This window comes from Conger conger, chromosome 7 (assembly GCF_963514075.1).
Source record: "Conger conger chromosome 7, fConCon1.1, whole genome shotgun sequence".
Lineage (NCBI taxonomy): Eukaryota > Metazoa > Chordata > Actinopteri > Anguilliformes > Congridae > Conger > Conger conger.
In genome coordinates, this window is record NC_083766.1 from 1,202,866 (window position 1) to 1,225,365 (window position 22,500).

General features: G+C 54.9%; 1 protein-coding gene across 3 annotated transcripts in view; it reads left to right on the forward strand.

Annotated features, from left to right (window-relative positions):
- Positions 1-22,500, forward strand: part of amot (angiomotin) — a 42,490-nt gene that overhangs the window by 7,769 nt on the left and 12,221 nt on the right. Inside the window, exons 2-8 of one of the 3 annotated variants that reach the window (XM_061247730.1) lie at positions 7,381-7,530; positions 7,955-8,066; positions 11,242-12,115; positions 13,462-14,053; positions 16,979-17,123; positions 19,282-19,374; positions 19,583-19,728. In XM_061247730.1, the coding sequence (XP_061103714.1) occupies positions 8,006-8,066; positions 11,242-12,115; positions 13,462-14,053; positions 16,979-17,123; positions 19,282-19,374; positions 19,583-19,728 (1,911 nt within the window). In that variant the 5' untranslated portion in view covers positions 7,381-7,530; positions 7,955-8,005. The remainder of the gene's footprint in view (positions 1-7,380; positions 7,531-7,954; positions 8,067-11,241; positions 12,116-13,461; positions 14,054-16,978; positions 17,124-19,281; positions 19,375-19,582; positions 19,729-22,500) is intronic. The other 2 variants (XM_061247729.1, XM_061247728.1) reach the window with 2 other exon arrangements.

A 22,500-nucleotide genomic window follows, 5' to 3' on the forward strand; every position in this document is an offset into this window, starting at 1 on the left:
CCTCTATCGCCTCTATCGCCCTCTATCGCCCTCTATCGCCTCTATCGCCTCTATCGCCCTCTATCGCCCTCTATCGCCTCTATCGCCCTCTATCGCCTCTATCGCCCTCTATCGCCCTCTATCGCCCTCTATCGCCCTCTATCGCCCCCTATCGCCCTCTACCGCCCCCTATCGCCCTCTACCGCCCTCTATCGCCCTCTATCGCCCTCTATCGCCTCTATCGCCCTCTATCGCCTCTATCGCCCTCTATCGCCCTCTATCGCCTCTATCGCCCTCTATCGCCCTCTATCGCCTCTATCGCCTCTATCGCCTCTATCGCCCTCTATCCCTCTATCCCTCTATCGCCCTCTATCGCCCTCTATCGCCCTCTATCGCCCTCTATCGCCTCTATCGCCCTCTATCGCCTCTATCGCCCTCTATCGCCCTCTATCGCCCACTATCGCCCCCTATCGCCCTCTATCGCCCTCTACCGCCTCTATCGCCCTCTATCCCTCTATCTCCCTCTATCGCCCTCTATCGCCCTCTATCGCCTCTATCGCCCTCTATCGCCCTCTATCGCCCTCTATCGCCTCTATCGCCCTCTATCGCCCTCTATCGCCCCCTATCGCCCTCTACCGCCCCCTATCGCCCTCTATCGCCCTCTATCGCCCTCTATCGCCTCTATCGCCCTCTATCGCCCTCTATCGCCTCTATCGCCCTCTATCGCCCTCTATCGCCTCTATCGCCCTCTATCGCCTCTATCGCCTCTATCGCCCTCTATCGCCCTCTATCGCCCTCTATCCCTCTATCGCCCTCTATCCCTCTATCGCCCTCTATCGCCCTCTATCGCCCTCTATCGCCCTTTATCGCCCTCTATCGCCCACTATCGCCTCTATCGCCCTCTATCGCCTCTATCGCCCTCTATCGCCCACTATCGCCCCCTATCGCCCCCTATCGCCCTCTATCGCCCTCTACCGCCTCTATCGCCCTCTATCCCTCTATCTCCCTCTATCGCCCTCTATCGCCCTCTATCGCCTCTATCGCCCTCTATCGCCCACTATCGCCCTCTATCGCCCTCTATCGCTTCTATCGCCCTCTATCGCCCCCTATCGCCCTCTACCGCCCCCTATCGCCCTCTACCGCCCTCTATCGCCCTCTACCGCCCACTATTGCCCTATCGCCTACTGTTAACGCAGAAACAGACCGATCTCCAGACCCAGGGAGGGAGGGCAACAGTGGGGCTGTTCTCTCTGTAGAGGGAGAGCAGCAGTGGGGCTGTTCTCTCTGTAGAGGGAGAGCAGCAGTGGGGCTGTTCTCTCTGTAGAGGGAGAGCAGCAGTGGGGCTGTTCTCTCTGTAGAGGGAGAGCAGCAGTGGGGCTGTTCTCTCTGTAGAGGGAGAGCAGCAGGCCTTTGTCTTGCTCTGGAGGTACTGTGCGTCCGCCAGGAAAGTGCCGGCTCTGAGTCAGGGAGAAGGAATGTCTCCCCCCCTCCCCCCCCCTCCCTGCGTAGAGCTGGCCCTCTCCCGCATGCTGACTCAGCCCTGCTCGCACTCAGATATACACACACACACTCACACACACACACACACACACACACACACACACACACACACACACACACATACACATTTCACCCTTTATTTGCGGCCCTAATGGATTCCCAGGCCCCAGAATGAGATGTGTTTATAGAGAGCTGTTTCTGCATTAGACCTGCTTCTCACTACACAACTCCAGCCTTTAGCGGGTGAGAAATACTGTGTGCTTAGAATGTTCTCCGCCGAACATTCTGATGCTGATGTCACAATCGCTACCGGTAACTGAGAGCAACGGAGTTCTAGAACTCTGACTTGGAATAAAAAAAAAACAACATTCCAAAGAACCTTCTCTTCAAAGCACAAAGACTTCTGTTCCTCCCCCCAGGAGACCACTGTCACCCTGCAGCGTATGCGGGGGGAGCGGGGTGGGGGAGCAGGGTGGGGTGAGGGGTGTGAGAGAGGGGAAAGGGGTAGGGGGGGTTAGATTTCTGGAGTTGGGGAAACTCGATGATGGCCTCTGGGTCGTGTTGCCGGACGCTCTCGATGATCTCAGAGCTGCGCCGATGCAGACAGACAGTTCCAGGGCTGCAGCCGGGTTGGGTTTCACCGAGCAGGCCTGTGTCCTCTCACACACACACACACACACACACACACACTCACACACACACACTCACAGTCACACTCACACTCACACACACACACACACACACACTCACACTCACAGTCACTCACACTCACAGTCACACTCACACTCACACTCACACTCACACTCACACTCACAGTCACTCACACTCACACTCACACTCACAGTCACTCACACTCACACTCACACTCACACTCACAGTCACTCACACTCACAGTCACTCACACACACACTCACACTCACAGTCACACACACACACACACACTCACACACACACACACACACACTCACACTCACACTCACAGTCACACTCTCACACACTCACACTCACAGTCACTTACACTCACACTCACACTCACAGTCACTCACACTCACACTCACAGTCACTCACACTCACACTCACAGTCACTCACACTCACAGTCACTCACACACACACTCACACTCACAGTCACACACACACACACACACTCACACACACACTCACACACACTCACACACACTCACACACACACACACACTCACACACACACACACACACACACACACACTCACACACACACCCACACACTCACACACACACACACTCACACTCACAGTCACACACACTCACACACACTCACACACACACACACACACACACACACACTCACACACACACACACTCACACTCACAGTCACACACACTCACACACACTCACACACACACACACACACACACTCACACACACACACACTCACACTCACACACACACACTCACACACACACCCACACACTCACACACACACACTCACACACACACACACACACTCACACACACACACACTCACACCCACACACCTCCCGTAGCGCAGCCTGCAGTGTCATTAGTGCGTCTCAGTATCAACGCTCCAGCGTGTCCGACGCCTCCTCCAGAAACATCCCCCCGCCCCCCCGTCTCCCCACAACGCCCCACATTCATCTGTGAGACCTATGCATCGCCACAACACCCCACATTCATCTGGGGCAGATGGAGGGTAACTCTGGGCAGGTGGGGGTAACTCTGGGCAGGTGGGAGTAACTCCCAGTGTGAGCAGCGAAGCTCCAGATTGGAATGTTGCATTTCCTGCTTTGGTTCCTGACATGTGTTTCTCAGTTTTCCCTGTTCCTAATCTCCCTCTCTCTCCCTCTCTCACTCCCTCTCTCTCCCACTCTCTCCCTCTCTCCCTCCCTTTCCCCCTCTCTCCCTCTCTCTCTCCGTCCCTGTCTCCCCCTCTCTCCCTCTCTCTCCATCCCTGTCTCCCCCTCTCTCCCTCTCTCTCCCTCTCTCTCTCTCTCTCTCTGTTATCATGCCCTGCATTAGGAGGAGTTCTGTGGACTCTATTAAGCATCTTCCCCATGAACATATACACACACACACACACACACACACACACACACACGCACACACACTCACACATAAACACAGCGTGTGAAAGATGGGCTGGGGGTTCTTTCAGGTCAACACACTCTGGCTCTGTGTTTGTGTGTTAGGAGTGTGTGTCTGTGTGTTTGTGGGTCAGGAGTTTGTGTTTGTGTGTTTAACCCCCGCACCCAACACCCCTCAACCCTAACCCCCACACCCAACACCCCTGACCCCAACATTCTTTGTTTGTCGGGTGTGTGACTCGGGTGTGTGACTCGGGTGTGTGACTCGGGGCTGAGACTCGGGGCTGAGACTCGGGTGTGTGACTCGGGGCTGAGACTCGGGTGTGTGACTCGGGTGTGTGACTCGGGGCTGAGACTCGGGTGTGTGACTCGGGGCTGAGACTCGGGTGTGTGACTCGGGTGTGTGACTCGGGTGTGTGACTCGGGGCTGAGACTCGGGTGTGTGACTCGGGGCTGAGACTCGGGTGTGTGACTCGGGGCTGAGACTCGGGCTGCGCGGCTGTCAGGTGATGGTGTGCAGGGCTGCGTACAGTGAGCTGCATTCCTGGGGCTCTGCAGGATAAACACTCCACCGCCACAGGCTCACGGAAAGCAAATATTTACACAAGAGAGCGTCACCTCCGGTCCGTCCCCCTGTCTGCTCTCTCCGGTCCGTCCCCCTGTCTGCTCTCTCCGGTCCGTCCCCCTGTCTGCTCTCTCCGGTCCGTCCCCCTGTCTGCTCTCTCCGGTCCGTCCCACTGTCTGCTCTCTCCGGTCCGTCCCCCTGTCTGCTCTCTCCGGTCCCACTGTCTGCTCTCTCCGGTCCCACTGTCTGCTCTCTCCGGTCCGTCCCCCTGTCTGCTCTCTCCGGTCCCACTGTCTGCTCTCTCCGGTCCGTCCCCCTGTCTGCTCTCTCCGGTCCCACTGTCTGCTCTCTCCGGTCCGTCCCCCTGTCTGCTCTCTCCGGTCCGTCCCCCTGTCTGCTCTCTCCGGTCCCACTGTCTGCTCTCTCCGGTCCCGTCCCCCTGTCTGCTCTCTCCGGTCCGTCCCCCTGTCTGCTCTCTCCGGTCCCACTGTCTGCTCTCTCCGGTCCGTCCCCCTGTCTGCTCTCTCCGGTCCCACTGTCTGCTCTCTGGTTCCGAGTGTCTGTGTCCAGTTGTGTGTGTCTGTGTCTGTGTCCGGTCCTTGTGTCTGGGTCTGGTTCCGTGTCTGTGTCCTGTACCGTGCGTCTGTGTCCGGTTCTGTGTGTCTGTCCGGTTCCGTGTCTGTCTGCATCACACGGTTCAGGTTCAGCTGTGGAATTGGAGCTCTTTCACAGCTGGGTTAAGGCGCTCACTGTGTGTGGGAGCAGAGGACGTTGGTGAGATTTAATAAGAGCGGGACGAGCATCTGCTCCCTTAAACGAGCGTTTCTCCAGGGAAGGCTCAGCAGAGATCAGGACCGTTAGTGGTCAGCGCTGGTTCAGCGAGTTACTCTGGGAGGTGGAGGCACTAGTGGCGGGGCAGGGGGCAGGGGCAGGGGGCAGGGGCAGGGGGGGGGGGGGCAGGGGGAGGGGGAGGGGGCAGGTGTGGCTTGGCCTCTTCGCCTCACCTTCCCGCGCGGGTCCTCCTCCTGGGGGAACAGGGAGCACCTGTCAGCGCACAGGTATGAGGGCGGGGCCCCACATTCACCTGTCCCTGTCTCCACCTGCTGCGCTCCGGCAGGTATGAGGGCGTGCCGCTGTGAGCCCGGGGCGGGTGAGGGAGAGCGCTGGGAACGCGGCGCTGCTTTTCCCATCTCAATCCAGCCGCGCTGCGCTCCGGTCCTTTACTGTTTCTCTGCTTTTCTGATTTTCTGCTCCAAGGCCCTCAGTGTCTTAGAGCCGGGTGTTTAAGGGCTAACATTGTTGGTAAGTAAAGGGGGATATTATCACTTCATGTTTTTCATGGTGTTCTTGTAATTCAATGACATTTTATTCGTACAGCGCTTTTTGACAGAGACTGTCCCAAAGGCGCTTTACAGAGTAACAGCAGGGTAAAAAGGAAAAGACCATGCCAGAGCCCCAAAATAGCAAGTTCTGTATGAATTTCAGGAAAGGCAGACTTGATGTTTTTCCATTCTTGTTTGATTTATTATTATCTTGTATGCTCGTCCGTGAGGTTTGAGGATATGCTGGCTGTGTGAGCTCCAGGGTGTTGACACCACTGAGGAAGAGCGTTTTACATTTCCTCTCTGCTTATGCCCACAGTTTTTTGTTTTGGGGGGTTGGTGCACTGCTGTCAGCGTGTTGTGACGTTGACATTCCTGTTGGGAACATGAGGGTCAGCCGTATGGAGGAGGCCGTGTGGAGCTGTGGATATGGACTTGCTGGAATGCCGGATTCCGTGAATTCATTTCAGAGAGCCTTCACTGCGGAATAAACTGTTTATCTGAAACAGTCAGGGAACTTCACAATGTAACTGTCAGCTAATTGGACAGAAGAGATCACATCTGGAAGTCTTTTTTTGGGTGGGCGGTGGTCAGCCTGAAGAGCTCTTGTGAAACAGATTGTCTTTCTGTGTGTGTGTGTGTGTGTGTGTGTGTGTGTATGTGTGTGTGTGTATGTGTGTATGTGTGTGTGTGTGTATGTGTGTGTGTATGTGTGTGTGTGTGTGTGTGTGTGTGTGTGTATGTGTGTGTGTGTGTGTATGTGTATGTGTATGTGTGTGTGTGTGTGTGTGTGTGTGTGTGTATGTGTGTGTGTGTGTGTGTGTGTGCCTTTGTGCTTCTGGTATGGATTCCTTCTGTAGGTTGTGGAAGTTGTGGATTTGACCAGTGGGTTGTGGTTATGACCAGTAGGGTTGTGGTTATGACCAGTAGGGTTATATGACCAGTAGGGTTGTGGTTATGACCAGTGGGGTTATATGACCAGTAGGGTTGTGGTTATGACCAGTGGGGTTATATGACCAGTAGGGTTGTGGTTATGACCAGTAGGGTTGTGGTTATGACCAGTAGGGTTATATGACCAGAAGGGTTGTGGTTATGACCAGTAGGGTTATATGACCAGTAGGTTGTGGATATGACCAGTAGGGTTATATGACCAGTAGGTTGTGGATATGACCAGTGGGGTTATATGACCAGTAGGTTGTGGATATGAGCAGTGGAATTAGTTCCTGCCATTGAACAGGGGTGAGTCTGGGCTTTGGGTTTGTGACCGGGGTAAACTCCAGGGGGTACAGTGGTGGCAGGTTTCTGTTCGTTTTGTAGGTTTCTCATTTAAGTTTCCATTTGTTAGAAGTTGTTATATGTGAGAAATCCCCCCCCCTTTTTAAAGCTGGGGGAATGGGGTAGAACATCGTGACCCCCCCCCCCCCCCCCCATGGCCTGTGTGTGACCTGAGCGGGGGGGGGGGGCAGGCCTACTGCCTAACACAGCTGTGTGTGTGTGTGTGTGTGTGTGTGTGTGTGTGTGTGTGTGTGTGTGAGTGTGTGTGTGTGTGTGTCTGTGTGTGTGTGTGTGTGTGTCTGTGTGTGAGTGTGAGTGTGAGTGTGTGAGTGTGAGTGTGAGTGTGAGTGTGAGTGTGTGAGTGTGTGAGTGTGAGTGTGAGTGTGAGTGTGAGTGTGAGTGTGAGTGTGTGAGTGTGTGAGTGTGAGTGTGAGTGTGAGTGTGAGTGTGAGTGTGAGTGTGTGTGTGTGTGTGTGTGTGTGTGTGTGTGTGTGTGTGAGTGTGTGTGTGTGTGTGTGTGTGTGAGAGGGTGGGTTGGTAGAACCAGGAAACGGCTCACAGAAACCCAGTTTGGCATACCCCCCCACCCCACCCCCCCGGCCGACCCGGGACCCCTCCCTCATTGTTCTGGCTCTGAGTGCAGCTTCCTGTTCCAGAGAGCCTGGGACTACAGGACGCATCGGAACGCCGATACCTCTCGGAGCGTCTGGAGGAGCTCCTGGAGCGCTGGGACCGCCCGGATCGGACCGGAGCGCGCCATGAGGACGGAACACTGAGGCGGAGCGGGGAGCAGCGCGGCGGGACAGGTAGGGGGGGGGCAGGGGGGCGGGGGCAGGGGGGCGGGGGCGGGGGGGCACCCAGCAGCAGGAAGGGACAGCAGGATACGGGATGGGGCGGGAACGCCGCTCGTATTGGTCAGTAACAGCATGGCGTCTTCCCACACTGGAGTTACAGAGTCCGTCTAACCCCAGTGCTACGGCTACGCTAACCCTGTGGGGTTAACCTGCAGACGGCATTACCAGCTCTCATCCCAGCGCATTAGTTTACATGTTTGTGTTTTTCCACCCTTCATTGTTACTGTCTGAGTTTGGGGGGCTGGGGGAGGGGGGGTGTCAGAGAGGATTTGGGGGAAACATAACAGGAAGTAGCAGTTTGTGGGGGAGTGTGTGTGCCATCATAACATCATAACATCATAACGTTCCCTTTCTCCCTTTTCTCCTTTTTGGAAAGCCCCTGTGCTGACGTCCCAAACCTGACCTAAAATGCGTTTATTTGCTGCAGATGTTTCGGAAAAAAGCTTCGTCCTCCTTGAGAATGAGAAGAATTTCAGAAAGCAATAGATGTAATAATTTCACCTTCATTACTGTAGATGCTGTATTAACCTTTAGCCTGCTCGTAAACACAAAGCGTTGTTAGCGGAAACCACTCAGGTGACGCGCCCCATACGGCCAAATCCTGGCATCCCAAAACCGTCCTGCAAACCCTGCGCTGAAGTGAACATGTTCAGTGTTGAGGTTCTGTGGACTGGACCTGCTTGGCCCTGCTTGTGGGGAAGTGCAGTATCCACAGTGTGTTACGGCCGAGAGCTTAATGTCCATGTCCTCCGTTTGGCTGGGTTTACTCTCCCACCGTACATTCACGTGCTGCCAGACTGCACCAGTGTTCTGCTTTTTAAACACGTTCATTTCATTACGTTTCAGCTGTAACCTGGAGTGGTTTCTTCCTAACGAGTTGGGTGTTTGACCCTAATTGCTAACACATTTCCTTTAATGCTGTAAATACTGGTGTGTGTTGAAATGCGGATTGTGTGTGTGTCTGCCGTACCCGGGCTTGTGTGGTTTGAGAAAATCAATGTCAGTTAATTTTTTGGGGAAAGTGCGTCCGCTTTGGGGAAGTGTTGCGCGTTTGCTTCAGCGCTGCGGGCTCTGAGCAGGGCAGTGCTGGGTGGTCTTAGCACCATGACACCGGGCTTTAGTTCTGCATAATCGGTTGCTTTGGGTGACCGTCAGTTTTTGGAAAGATTATATGAGGCCATGCATGCTTTGTGGAAACACTGTGGACATTTGGTGTCGGTTGTCACATTTTTCCATAAATCGGAAAAACAACGCAGAGTTCCGCTTTAAAAGCTCTCGAGCAGGAACACCACAATGAATAAGAAGGCCTCATTGGTCTCCCTGATGCCCAGCGGTCATAGTGTTAAAAACAATAATAATTCTGTTATTATTCTCTATGCTTGGAGCCCTGACTCTCCTAGGCTCAGAGGATAATGGGGTCGTTCTGTGAAAAGGTGTGGGGGTGACTCTAATTTGCTCAAACATTCACCAAGTGGCGCTGATGTAAGAAGCCATCAAATCTCGTTTAATTCTGAATTGATGTGCTCTTTGAAATGATCAAAACATGGCAGGGCAGAGCACTAACTAAGTCAGCCTATTACACCTTCTGAAGTTTCATTTTGATCAGAAACTTTCCACCTTACCAACTACTTTGCTGAAAATGCAATGCATTTCGGTCATTTTCTGGCCGGACCCAAATTTGTGATTGTATAATTTTTTACTGAATTATGTATTTCACTTAATTTTCCTTGTGGCTGTTCTGAACCAAAATATCTACTAGTCTTAGAAGTTTGGAAGTCGTACACCAAGTGGTGCTGATGTCGTATGCCCTGAACTACTGAAAGAAATTGGCAAGCCGTGTGATTTAGCATTATCAAAAGCATAATCGGACAGTAGACAGATGATTGTGTCAGACACATTTTCAGGGTTCCCCTGCTTTAATGTCAAAGATACTGCGCTCTAAAATGGACACAAACCCCAATTTCCACTCAAGAGTGACTTTTTTTGGTACCACTGAATATATAAACATTTAACAAAAATGTTTTAACATGGTACAAAGTTTGAGCAAAATCGTAGTCGTCATCTGCCCCTTGATTTTTCATGGAATGGCACTGTGTTCAGGGGTTGTGTTTAAGTGTTTGGGGGTGCAGTCCAGGGTTGTGTTTAAGTGTGTTGGGGTTCTGTAGGGGTTGTGTTTAAGCATGTTGGGGTTCTGTAGGGGGCTGTGTTTAGGGTCTGGGGGGGCTGTGTTTAGGGTCGGCGGCTGTAAGGGGTTGTGTTTAGGGTCGGGGGGGCTGTAGGGGGCTGTGTTTAGGGTCGGGGGCTGTAAGGGGTTGTGTTTAGGGTCGGGGGGGCTGTAGGGGGCTGTGTTTAGGGTCGGGGGGGCTGTAGGGGGCTGTGTTTAGGGTCGGGGGGCTGTCGGGGGCTGTGTTTGAGCGTGTTGGGGTGCTGTAGGGGGCTGTGTTTAGGGTTGGGGTGCTGTAGGGGGCTGTGTTTGAGCGTGTTGGGGTGCTGTAGGGGGCTGTGTTTGAGCGTGTTGGGGTGCTGTAGGGGGCTGTGTTTGAGCGTGTTGGGGTGCTGTAGGGGGCTGTGTTTGAGTGTGTTGGGGTGCTGTAGGGGGCTGTGTTTAGGGTTGGGGTTCTGTAGGGGGCTGTGTTTGAGCGTGTTGGGGTGCTGTAGGGGGCTGTGTTTGAGCGTGTTGGGGTGCTGTAGGGGGCTGTGTTTGAGCGTGTTGGGGGGCTGTAGGGGGCTGTGTTTAGGGTCGAGGTGCTGTAGGGGGCTGTGTTTGAGCGTGTTGGGGTGCTGTAGGGGGCTGTGTTTAGGGTCGGGGTGCTGTAGGGGGCTGTGTTTGAGCGTGTTGGGGTGCTGTAGGGGGCTGTGTTTGAGCGTGTTGGGGTGCTGTAGGGGGCTGTGTTTGAGCGTGTTGGGGTGCTGTAGGGGGCTGTGTTTGAGCGTGTTGGGGTGCTGCAGGGGCTGTGTTTGAGCGTGTTGGGGTGCTGTAGGGGGCTGTGTTTGAGTGTGTTGGGGTGCTGTAGGGGGCTGTGTTTAGGGTCGGGGTGCTGTAGGGGGCTGTGTTTGAGCGTGTTGGGGTGCTGTAGGGGGCTGTGTTTGAGCGTGTTGGGGTGCTGTAGGGGGCTGTGTTTGAGTGTGTTGGGGTGCTGTAGGGGGCTGTGTTTGAGCGTGTTGGGGTGCTGTAGGGGCTGTGTTTGAGCGTGTTGGGGTGCTGTAGGGGGCTGTGTTTGAGCGTGTTGGGGTGCTGTAGGGGGCTGTGTTTGAGCGTGTTGGGGTGCTGTAGGGGGCTGTGTTTGAGCGTGTTGGGGTGCTGTAGGGGGCTGTGTTTGAGTGTGGTGGGGTGCTGTAGGGGGCTGTGTTTGAGCGTGTTGGGGTGCTGTAGGGGGCTGTGTTTGAGCGTGTTGGGGTGCTGTAGGGGCTGTGTTTGAGTGTGTTGGGGTGCTGTAGGGGGCTGTGTTTGAGCGTGTTGGGGTGCTGTAGGGGGCTGTGTTTGAGCGTGTTGGGGTGCTGTAGGGGGCTGTGTTTAGGGTTGGGGTGCTGTAGGGGGCTGTGTTTGAGCGTGTTGGGGTGCTGTAGGGGGCTGTGTTTGAGCGTGTTGGGGTGCTGTAGGGGGCTGTGTTTGAGCGTGTTGGGGTGCTGTAGGGGCTGACGGTTTTGTGGGGCCCTGCTCAGGGAGCATCGAGCGGGGCCGCAGCTCCTCCTTCCACGAGGTGCGGGGTCTGCGGGAGCCGGAGATGCGGGCGGCGGCCGAGGAGACGTCCAGCAACAGCAGCGGCAGCAGCAACACGGTGCTGCAGCGCCTCCTGCAGGAGCAGATGCGCTATGGCGAGAGCCGGAACTACATCTCCCAGCAGCAGCAGGGGCCGGGGGGGTACGCACCCCCGGGGGAGGACCACTCCATGGTGCCCCACATCGCCCGCCAGGAGCCTCAGGGCCAGGAGCTGCAGACGGACGGCGGGATGGAGAAGCAGCTGAGCCCGCGGGGCGGGGCGGGGGGCAGCGGGGGCCCGGGCGGGGGCCAGGGGCCCGGCCCCGAGGACCTGCCCACGTACGAGGAGGCCAAGGTGCAGTCGCAGTACTTCCGCGGCCAGCAGCAGCTGCCCCCCTCGGTGGGGGCGGCCTTCTACGTGACGGGCGTGAGCAACAGCCCCAAGGTGCGCACGGAGGGCCGGCCGGCCGCGCAGCGTGTCAGCAGCGGGGGGGGCAAGCTGCTGCAGGACGACGGGCTGAAGGACCTGAAGCAGGGCCACGTGCGCTCCCTCAGCGAGCGCCTCATGCAGCTGTCCCTCGCCACCAGCGGCGTGAAGGCGCACCCCCCCGTCACCAGCGCCCCGCTGTCCCCACAGCTGCCCCCGCCCGGGGACTACTACAAACCCGCCCCGCACCGGGGGCCCCCGCCCGACTACCCCTTCAGACCCCCCCCCAAACAGCAGCCGCAGCAGGAGCTGGGCCACTACTACCCCCCTGACCCGCGAGCGAGCCAGCACAGCCGCCAGGAACTGCCCCAAGTCCGCTACCAGCCCCCACCGGAGTATGGGTCCTTCAGGTGAGACTCAGCGATCATAAACGGCAGCTGATAGCCTAGTGGCCAAGGTGCTTGTGTCTATAGCCTATAGCCTAGTGACTAAGGTGCTTGTGTCTATAGCCTACAGCCCAGTGACTAAGGTGCTTGTGTCTATTGCCTATGGCCTAGTGACTATGGTGCTAGTGTCTATGGCCTATAGCCTAGTGACTAAGGTGCTAGTGTCTATTGCCTATGACCTAGTGACTAAGGTTCTGGTGTCTTTAACCTATAGCCTAGTGACTAAGGTGTTTGTGTCTATTGCCTATGACCTAGTGACTAAGGTGCTAGTGTCTATAGCCTATAGCCCAGTGGCTAAGGTGTTTGTGTCTATTGCCTATGACCTAGTGGCTAAGGTGCTTGTGTCTATAGCCTGTAGCCTAGTGTCTAAGGTGCCTAACTGCAAACTGGAAAGTTGGTGGTTCAAGCACCAGTGTAGACGCTATAGATCTGCTGGCCCTTAACCCCACTATTCCAGGGGGGACTGGTCTCAGCTTAGTCTTTTTAAATAAAAGCTTCAGCTGAATAACTGTAATGTGATGTGAAAGGGAAATTATCACAAATGGATTTCAATGTGCATTTAGTAGTTACATATGCCTTAGCTTTTGAGCACTTCTTAAATGCAGATATGTGTTTTTAACACGGCCAGGTTCAGAACAGGTTCCTGGCAGCTGGGATTGGGGGTGATTTAATGTAGAAAGCGTCTCGTCAGGCAGCATCAACACATTTTTGGAAGGTTCCCAGGAGAGGGGCCTGTTCTGCCAGTTTGTCCCGGGCGGTTGGACGGGGAGCTGCTTTGTGTCAGACGGCAGAAAAAACATATTTACATGTGTGTCACCCGCCCTCTGCAAGTCAGAACACGCCGGCCGCTCGATCGGTCGGCTACACAAGGCCCCGCCGTCTCCCCGCTGGCCTGTGCTCGGCTTATTGACTAAATGTTTTCATCAGAAAATACCTGTGCTGTGCCAGCCTCCTGCTCTGTCAGCTTGGTGCGTTAGAGATCCAGACGTTGAGGACGTGACCTGTAAACACGTTCCCTGCAGAGTCTGAAAGTGTGTCACAGGTTACATTTCTCTTCTGCTGGCTCATTTTTATTTGACCTTCATTTTGGCAGAAAGGTCACACACACACACACACACACACACACACTCGCACGCACGCACTCACACTCACACACACACGCACACACACACTCACACTCACACACACACTCACACACGCTCACACACACACACACACACACACACTCACACACACACTCAGGTGCAGCTTGGGCTGGTTCTGGTTGGGACAGTAACTCACCGGGATTGGGTGTTCGTGTTTTTCGGCAGGTCCAATAAGGAGGGCTCAATCCACTCCCACCGGCCGCCCCCCCACCAGCACAGCCCCACCTCCTCGGTGACGTCGTTGGGGTCGCTGTCCCGCGCCCAGTCCTCCACCCTCAGCAGCCTGATGGGCGGGCAGCACCCTCCCCCTGTGTCCCACCCTGGGGAGGCCTTCCTGATGGGCCCCCGCAGCCCCCAGGGCCCCGGCTCCCACATGGGGGGCGACCACTTCGGCCCCCCCATGCACCCCCACCCCCAGCGGAGTCACGGCTATCAGCCGGAGCACTACATGTCCGCCCCCCGTAGCCACGGACACCAGCACCAGCACCAGCACCAGCACCCCCACGCCCACCCCCACCCCCACCCCCACCCCCACGCCCAGCCGCACCCCCAGCCCCCCCCGCCACAGCCCCAGTATGCACCGCCGCCCCACGGCCAGCAGGGGGAGCCCTACGCCATGGTGGCTCGTGCCCAGCAGGGGGAGCCCTACGCCATGGTGGCCCGTGCCCAGCAGATGGTGGAGATGCTGTCACAGGAGAACCACCTGCTCAAGCAGGAGATGGAGATGTGCTGCGACAAGGTGGCCAAGCTGCAGAAGGTAAGAGCCGCCCGGGAACCCCAGATTTACCCGCCCGGGAACCCCACATTTACCCGCCCGGGAACCCCAGATTTACCTGCCCGGGAACCCCAAATTTACCTGCCCGGGAACCCCAGATTTACCTGCCTGGGAACCCCAGATTTACCTGCCCGGGAACCCCAAATTTACCCGCCCGGGAACCCCGAATTTAACCAGCCGATAACCCCAGATTTACCCACCGCACCAATCCCACAGCAGCCAGAAACTGCAGATTTAACCTCCACATTTGTCCCAGAGTAACCGGGAACCCCACATTTACTGGCTCCGTGCTTCAGAACGAGAGTTACGGATGACTTAAGGCAGCCCCACATAAGTACCCACTTCGTCTGTTCCTACGGAATCTGCTCCGTGTGACTCCGTGTGACAAAACTCACAGAACTGCTGTTACCTGCATGACTCTGAGCTTGGGGGGTGATTCATGTGAAAAGGGGACAAACGTTCAGCCACAGCATGAGCCACAGCTTGTGTCACTGCTCCCCGCCCTGAAAGGAAAGCGTCTGTGTGCTCCAGCCGTCCGCGAGACTGAATCACCCCCTAGGGAACGCCCTGGCTCAAATACGCTTCTCTCCTCCTCAACCTCAGGGCCAGTCTGTTCTGAGCCTGTCTTCTCTGAGCCCGTCTGCTCAGAGCCTCACCCTCTTCTGCCTCCTGAGGTCTTGAAAACAAACGATCAGGTGGAGTTTGGCCTTGAGGCCTCTTCAGGACAGGGATGGTCTCACAGGCTGAGAGTCTAGCGTCATCCCCAGGAGGGTTCTGGACATGGCATGAGGGAACTCTTGGTGTAATTCGCTATCAGGCCCAGTTGAGCCACAAGCAAGAGTGCGATTGCTGTACATTACATTACATTATTGCCATTTGGCAGACGCTCTTATCCAGAGCGACGTACAGTTGATTAGACTAAGCAGGAGACAATCCTCCCCTGGAGCAATGCAGGGTTAAGGGCCTTGCTCAAGGGCCCAACGGCTGTGCGGATCATATTGTGGCTAAACCTGGATTAGAACCACAACCTTGCATGTCCCAGTCATTTACCTTAACCACTACGCTACAGGCCGCCCCATTTATCCTGTATCCTGCTCCGTCTCTGGTTGGAGAGACAATCAACCAGTCGTCCGGATATAGCAGGAGCATTAATGACCAGTCCTGCAACGGTGGGAGGGCTTCCGCAGTGAAACTGGTGAAAACACGAGGGGCCAGACTGATGTGCTTGGCTCCTGAAGGCAAAACCCAGAAACGTTTGGTGAAGAATAGCGATGGGAATATGGAGAAATGCATCCTTTAGGCACTATGGATGTGACCCTGTCCCCTGAGTGCAGCATATGCAGGATCTTCAGAGATGTGTTCAAGGATTCTGACGTATGTTGAGTAGAACCCTGCGGTGTGAGTGAGGCTCTGCTCGCTCTATGGCATCTTCAGGAGGGCGGTAACACAGACCACAGACCTTCTGACCTCATTGAATCATGGAGGCTGGTGTCAAGATTGTAGACGGTACACCCAGTGTATCCGCCACCCAGGGGTCTGTGGTCTAGGATGCCCAGTAACTGAAATAATGCTGGGAGAACCATCCGACCACTGGCTGCGTGGAATCAGGACTTACCCCCCCCCGCCTGCGGTCCGAACATGTGCTGCGACCTGATGGCCCAATCTAGACGTGCTGATTGGTGGAAGAAAATGCCTAGGGTATCACCCAGAAGGCCTATCTCCGGCCGTCTGCACAGGTCTGCAAACTACTGTCTCGCCTGGCCCATGGCTGGCCTGCCTGGAAGGAATAGCTAAAGCCATATGAATGGCAGGCCTGATGGTGGTCCCCTGTTTCCGGTGGTCCCCTGATTCTGGTGGTCCCCTGATTCCGGTGGTCCCCTGATTCCGCTGGTCCCCTGATTCCGCTGGTCCCCTGATTCTGGTGGTCCCCTGAACTGCCCGATGTCCCCCTGCATGTGCTCTGAATAGTTTCCTCCTGCTCACGCACCCTGCAGTAGGAGGCTGTAGACGGTATCTCCTCGTCCCGATAAAGGGGTCTCACTGGGGTGGTGGCCATCGCAGGAGCTGCCTGGCTGGCAGGCTGGAGGTTCAATATGAGGGCCTTAATCTGAGAACCCTGAAGACAAGCTGCACCTTACCGGCTCAGTGCGCCCACCCTGGCCTTCTGAGAGGGACCCACTTCCATGTGGTGCTGCTGCTTCCTACCAGCAGTGACCATGAACCCTCTCTGGGGTGGTCCACATCCAGGCCTGTCTGCAGGGACACGGTGCCGCTGGTACTTACTGCAGCAGTGGCACTGCGGTAACTAGCTACTAAGTTACCACTTGCAAAATAACTATTTGCACTGCGTTGCTAGCCGAATAATCAGCCGGATCTCTGACCTTCAGGTGGCAACGGTTACAGAAACTGCAGCTGGTTTACAACGGAAAGGCTGACCCCAGTTCAGAGATCCTTTGTTTGGATCTGAGTCGCGAGCACGCTGTTCTGCCTCTCGAGGACAAAATATCTGTAGCTCCAACCCAGATTACGAGGCTACAAACGGATCAGCTACCAGCAAACAAGAAAAGCTTGACCTACTTAACCATTTTCTGCAATTTGCGAGGAGATATTAGGAGCAGATGGGTGGGTGACGTGGGTGCTTATGGGGGGGCTGGCTGATGTCATCCGTGCCACATGTGACTTTGTTGTTCTAAGTTTTCAACCTGCACGTGCACGAGACCGACAGAGAATCCCGTGCCTCTGACGGTCAGGAGGAATGCGGTGGAACCAGGGGTATCTTAACTCAGGGGTTCACCAGAGGACAATGCTTTACCCAGATGTTCCTTGAGAGTAAAACTGTGTTTCTGAGTGAAAACTTACAGTGTGTGTGTGTAAGTGTGTGTGTTTTACGGGCTGTGTTTTGTGTAGCTGGAGACTGAGATCCAGCTGGTCTCGGAGGCCTATGAGAACCTGGTGAAGTCGTCTGGGAAGCGGGAGGCTCTGGAGAAAACCATGAGGAACAAGCTGGAGCTGGAGGTGCGGAGACTGCACGACTTCAACAGGGACCTGCGAGGTACGCCCTGGGGGGCAGGGTGTGGGGGAGCAGGGTCTGTACCTCCCTGTGTTTCTGTGGGTTCTGGGTCTGTACCTCCCCGTCTCTCCGGGTCCTGGGTCTGTACCTCCCCGTCTCTCTGGGTCCTGGGTCTGTACCTCCTCGTCTCTCTCTGGGTCCTGGGTCTGTACCTCCCCATGTCTCTCTGGGTCCTGGGTCTGTACCTCCTCGTCTCTCTCTGGGTCCTGGGTCTGTACCTCCCCGTGTCTCTCTGGGTCCTGGGTCTGTACCTCCTCATCTCTCTCTGGGTCCTGGGTCTGTACCTCCTCATCTCTCTGTGGGTCCTGGGTCTGTACCTCCTCATCTCCCTGTGGGTCCTGGGTCTCTACCTCCCTGTGTCTCTCTGGGTCCTGGGTCTCTACCTCCCCGTCTCTCTCTGGGTCCTGGGTCTGTACCTCCTCATCTCTCTCTGGGTCCTGGGTCTGTACCTCCCTGTGTCTCTCTGGGTCCTGGGTCTGTACCTCCCTGTGTCTCTCTGGGTCCTGGGTCTGTACCTCCCTGTGTCTCTCTGGGTCCTGGGTCTGTACCTCCTCATCTCTCTCTGGGTCCTGGGTCTGTACCTCCTCATCTCTCTCTGGGTCCTGGGTCTGTACCTCCCTGTCTCTCTCTGGGTCCTGGGTCTGTACCTCCCCGTCTCTCTCTGGGTCCTGGGTCTGTACCTCCCCGTCTCTCTGGGTCCTGGGTCTGTACCTCCTCATCTCTCTCTGGGTCCTGGGTCTGTACCTCCCCGTCTCTCTGGGTCCTGGGTCTGTACCTCCCTGTGTCTCTCTGGGTCCTGGGTCTGTACCTCCCTGTGTCTCTCTGGGTCCTGGGTCTGTACCTCCTCATCTCTCTCTGGGTCCTGGGTCTGTACCTCCTCATCTCTCTCTGGGTCCTGGGTCTGTACCTCCCTGTGTCTCTCTGGGTCCTGGGTCTGTACCTCCTCGTCTCTCTCTGGGTCCTGGGTCTGTACCTCCCCGTCTCTGGGTCCTGGGTCTGTACCTCCCTGTGTCTCTGTGTCTGCGGGTCTTGAGTCTGTACCTCCCCGTCTCTGTCTGTACGGATCCTGAGTCTGTAACTCCCGGTCTCTCTCGGTCTGTGGCTGACTCCCAGGCTGGGCTCCATGGGGAGATTCCATGGCTCTAACGCAGAAAGCACAGAAACATTTTCCCCCTTTCATAAACTTTCACTCTCTTGGCAGCGCCGCACTGTCCTTCATTCACCCGTGTGCGCGGAGCGTTCCCCCGTTTCTGCACTCAGAACCACGTCACGTGTTAGTTTTTTTAACTGTGTTTTAGAAACTCTAGAAATGGGAGTGAAGTGTGCGCGAGCTGGATAGCTGGTCATACGTTGCTCTGATAAATATTATTCCAGCGTTTGGGCCGATTCCTCGACGAGGCTTCAGAACAAGGGCCCCCTTTGTGCTCTTTATGACGAGCTCTCTCTGGGAAAAGCGCTCGTATAACCTTTTTGTTTTATTTTTGTTTTTCCAATTTGCTGAGCAACAGGCCCCTGCAGCGTGCCGCTGGGGAGCGCTCTTTGGCGGGAGTTGGGAATTCCCCAGACTTCCACTCTCATTCCGGCTCTGGGCTTCACGCTGGCCAACGCGCTCCTCGTGTTAAATCGCTTTCGGAGAAACACAACTTCACAGTTTCTCACGGGCTCTGAGTAAAACCGCGCACTGCAGTCCACTGTGTCGCAAGCTGAACGCCATTAATGCAAGATGTTAAACGCTAAGGCCAAAACAATGCAGCGCTGGTAGAAACGGGCCATGTCGAGGGATGCCGTGTGTGCTTTTTATAGATCGGGGTGTCAAAGCTAAATTCCCAGGGGGCCGCAGTGTCTGTGGATTTTTGTGGTTTCCTTTAAATGAGCTATCCATTAAGGCCTTGAGAACAAGGTGTGTGGATCCTCTCGCCAACGATGGCTTAGCTAAACAACTGGTGATGAGAACACTTTGAAAACCATAAGTCACCGCGGCCCTCCACGACTGGAGTCTGACACCTGTGGTTCAGATCGACCTCATCTCACATAATATCTCCTTTAAGAACTGTGTTATTACGCGGTTAGTGTTTGTGTGCAGGTTACATCTAGACGGAGAAACTGAGTTTGACTGAAAGGCCGGCGTGCTGTGTTTCAGAGCGCATGGAGACGGCTAACAAGCAGCTCGCCGCTAAAGAGTGCGAAGGGTCGGAGGACAACCGCAAGACCATCTCCCAACTCCACGCTCAGAGTGAGTCGCCCTGCTCAATCCCATTAGTGGGGAATTCCAGAGACGAATGCCTCCGCTTCAGAACAATACAGATCCAGAGACGAATGCCTCCGCTTCAGAACAATACAGATCCAGAGACGAATGCCTCCGCTTCAGAACAACACGGATCTGGTTTTTCCTGCTTTGAGATGGATTGGGGAATAAAGAGCGGGGTTGTTGTGATTGACAGATAAAGAGGCGGTTCGGGAGAAGGAGACGCTGGAGATCGAGCTGAACTCTCTCCGCTCCGCGAACGAGGACCAGCGGCGGCACATCGAGATCCGGGACCAGGCTCTGAACAACGCCCAGGCCAAGGTGGTGAAGCTGGAGGAGGAGGTGAGAGAGAGGCTTTTTACTTTCATTCAAAATCATTATCATTACTATGACAGAAATAATGTCATTTGTTATATTTACCCAAATTAACTTACAGTTGATTAGACTAAGCAGGGGACAGTCCCCCCTTGCAGCAATGTGGGGTTATGGGCCTTGCTCAAGGGCCCAACAGCTGTGAGGATCTTATCGTGGCTACACCGGGATTAGAACCACCAACCTTCCAGGTCCCAGTCAAGCACCTTAGCCACTAGACTACAGGCTGCCCAACATTTTTCTTCCTCCACCCCTCTAATGCTTGGGCTGGGCGTTATAGGTCCTGTGGGCCTGTACGTGGTGTGGTTGGGCAGGGCTTTAGACACTGTGGGCCTGTACATGCTGTGGTTGGGCAGAGCGTTATAGACACTGTGGGCCTGTACGTGGTGTGGTTGGGCAGAGCGTTATAGACACTGTGGGCCTGTACGTGGTGTGGTTGGGCAGGGCTTTAGACACTGTGGGCCTGTACGTGGTGTGGTTGGGCAGAGCGTTATAGACACTGTGGGCCTGTACGTGGTGTGGTTGGGCAGGGCTTTAGACACTGTGGGCCTGTACGTGCTGTGGTTGGGCAGAGCGTTATAGACACTGTGGGCCTGTACGTGGTGTGGTTGGGCAGAGCGTTATAGACACTGTGGGCCTGTACGTGGTGTGGTTGGGCAGAGTGTTATAGACACTGTGGGCCTGTACGTGGTGTGGTTGGGCAGAGTGTTATAGACACTGTGGGCCTGTATGTGGTGTGGTTGGGCAGAGTGTTATAGACACTGTGGGCCTGTACGTGGTGTGGTTGGGCAGAGTGTTATAGACACTGTGGGCCTGTATGTGGTGTGGTTGGGCAGAGTGTTATAGACACTGTGGGCCTATATGTGGTGTGGTTGGGCAGGGCTTTAGACACTGTGGGCCTGTACGTGGTGTGGTTGGGCAGGGCTTGAGACACTGTGGGCCTGTACGTGGTGTGGTTGGGCAGAGTGTTATAGACACTGTGGGCCTGTTTGTGGTGTGGTTGGGCAGAGTGTTATAGACACTGTGGGCCTGTACGTGGTGTGGTTGGGCAGGGCTTTAGACACTGTGGGCCTGTATGTGGTGTGGTTGGGCAGGGCTTTAGGCACTGTGGGCCTGTACGTGGTGTGGTTGGGCAGGGCATTATAGACACTGTGGGCCTGTATGTGGTGTGGTTGGGCAGGGCTTTAGGCACTGTGGGCCTGTACGTGGTGTGGTTGGGCAGGGCATTATAGACACTGGGCCTGTACGTGGTGTGGTTGGGCAGGGCATTATAGACACTGTGGGCCTGTATGTGGTGTGGTTGGGCAGGGCTTTAGGCACTGTGGGCCTGTACGTGGTGTGGTTGGGCAGGGCATTATAGACACTGTGGGCCTGTATGTGGTGTGGTTGGGCAGGGCTTTAGGCACTGTGGGCCTGTACGTGGTGTGGTTGGGCAGGGCATTATAGACACTGGGCCTGTACGTGGTGTGGTTGGGCAGAGCGTTATAGACACTGTGGGCCTGTACGTGGTGTGGTTGGGCAGGGCTTTAGACACTGTGGGCCTGTACGTGGTGTGGTTGGGCAGAGTGTTATAGACACTGTGGGCCTGTACGTGGTGTGGTTGGGCAGGGCTTTAGACACTGGGCCTGTACGTGGTGTGGTTGGGCAGAGTGTTATAGACACTGTGGGCCTGTTTGTGGTGTGGTTGGGCAGAGTGTTATAGACACTGTGGGCCTGTACGTGGTGTGGTTGGGCAGGGCTTTAGACACTGTGGGCCTGTACGTGGTGTGGTTGGGCATGGCTTTAGACGCTGTGGGCCTGTACGTGGTGTGGTTGGGGAGAGCTTGTCTCCAGGACTAAAGCAGAAATGCAGCCTGGTAAATTGATTATAAAAGGTCTGTGATGCGATGCTTTAACTCACTCGGGGTGTGGGTGGCACTTAATGGAAAAATTAAAAATAGCACAAAAGGGTCACGGTGTGTTATACTCCAGCGCTCCCAGGCTCTCCAGTCTGCAAACCCACACAAATCTGTTTCATGTTTTAATGCGAAACGGTTTCAATGACTCCGTCTCCAACATGGAAATAGAACCTTTGTTTCCATATTGGTGCCAGATCAACTACTCCATTTACGCGTGTATTTGCGCCCCCCAGTGGACAAAAGCTGAAACTAGTAACTGCAGACTGGGGTCAATTTAATTTAAGTCAGAGCAGGAAGTGAATTGTAAAAACCCCTTTATTTAGAATCGACTGAATTTCACAATATAGTTCAATATACAACAATATAGTTCAATATACAAACAAAAGAAGTCAGTCAAAGAATGTGTTTTGCCTCATATCCCTGTTGCACATTCACACATATACACTCAGTGAGCACTTTATTAGGTATTTATTAGACTTATTTTTAGACTTATTATTAGACTTCTACTGCTGTAGCCTATCCACTTAGAGTTATGATGCATTGTGTGTTCAGAGATGCTCCTCTGCACACCACTGTTGTAATGTGTGTTCAGAGATGCTCTTCTGCACACCACTGTTGTAATGTGTGTTCAGAGATGCTCTTCTGCATACCACTGCTGTAATGTGTGTTCAGAGATGCTCTTCTGCATACCACTGTTGTAATGTGTGTTCAGAGATGCTCTTCTGCATACCACTGTTGTAATGTGTGGTTATTTACGTTACTATCACCTTCCTGTCAGCTTTGGCCATTCTCCTCTGATCTCTCAGTAACAAGGCGTTTCTGTCTGCAGAACTGCTGCTCACCT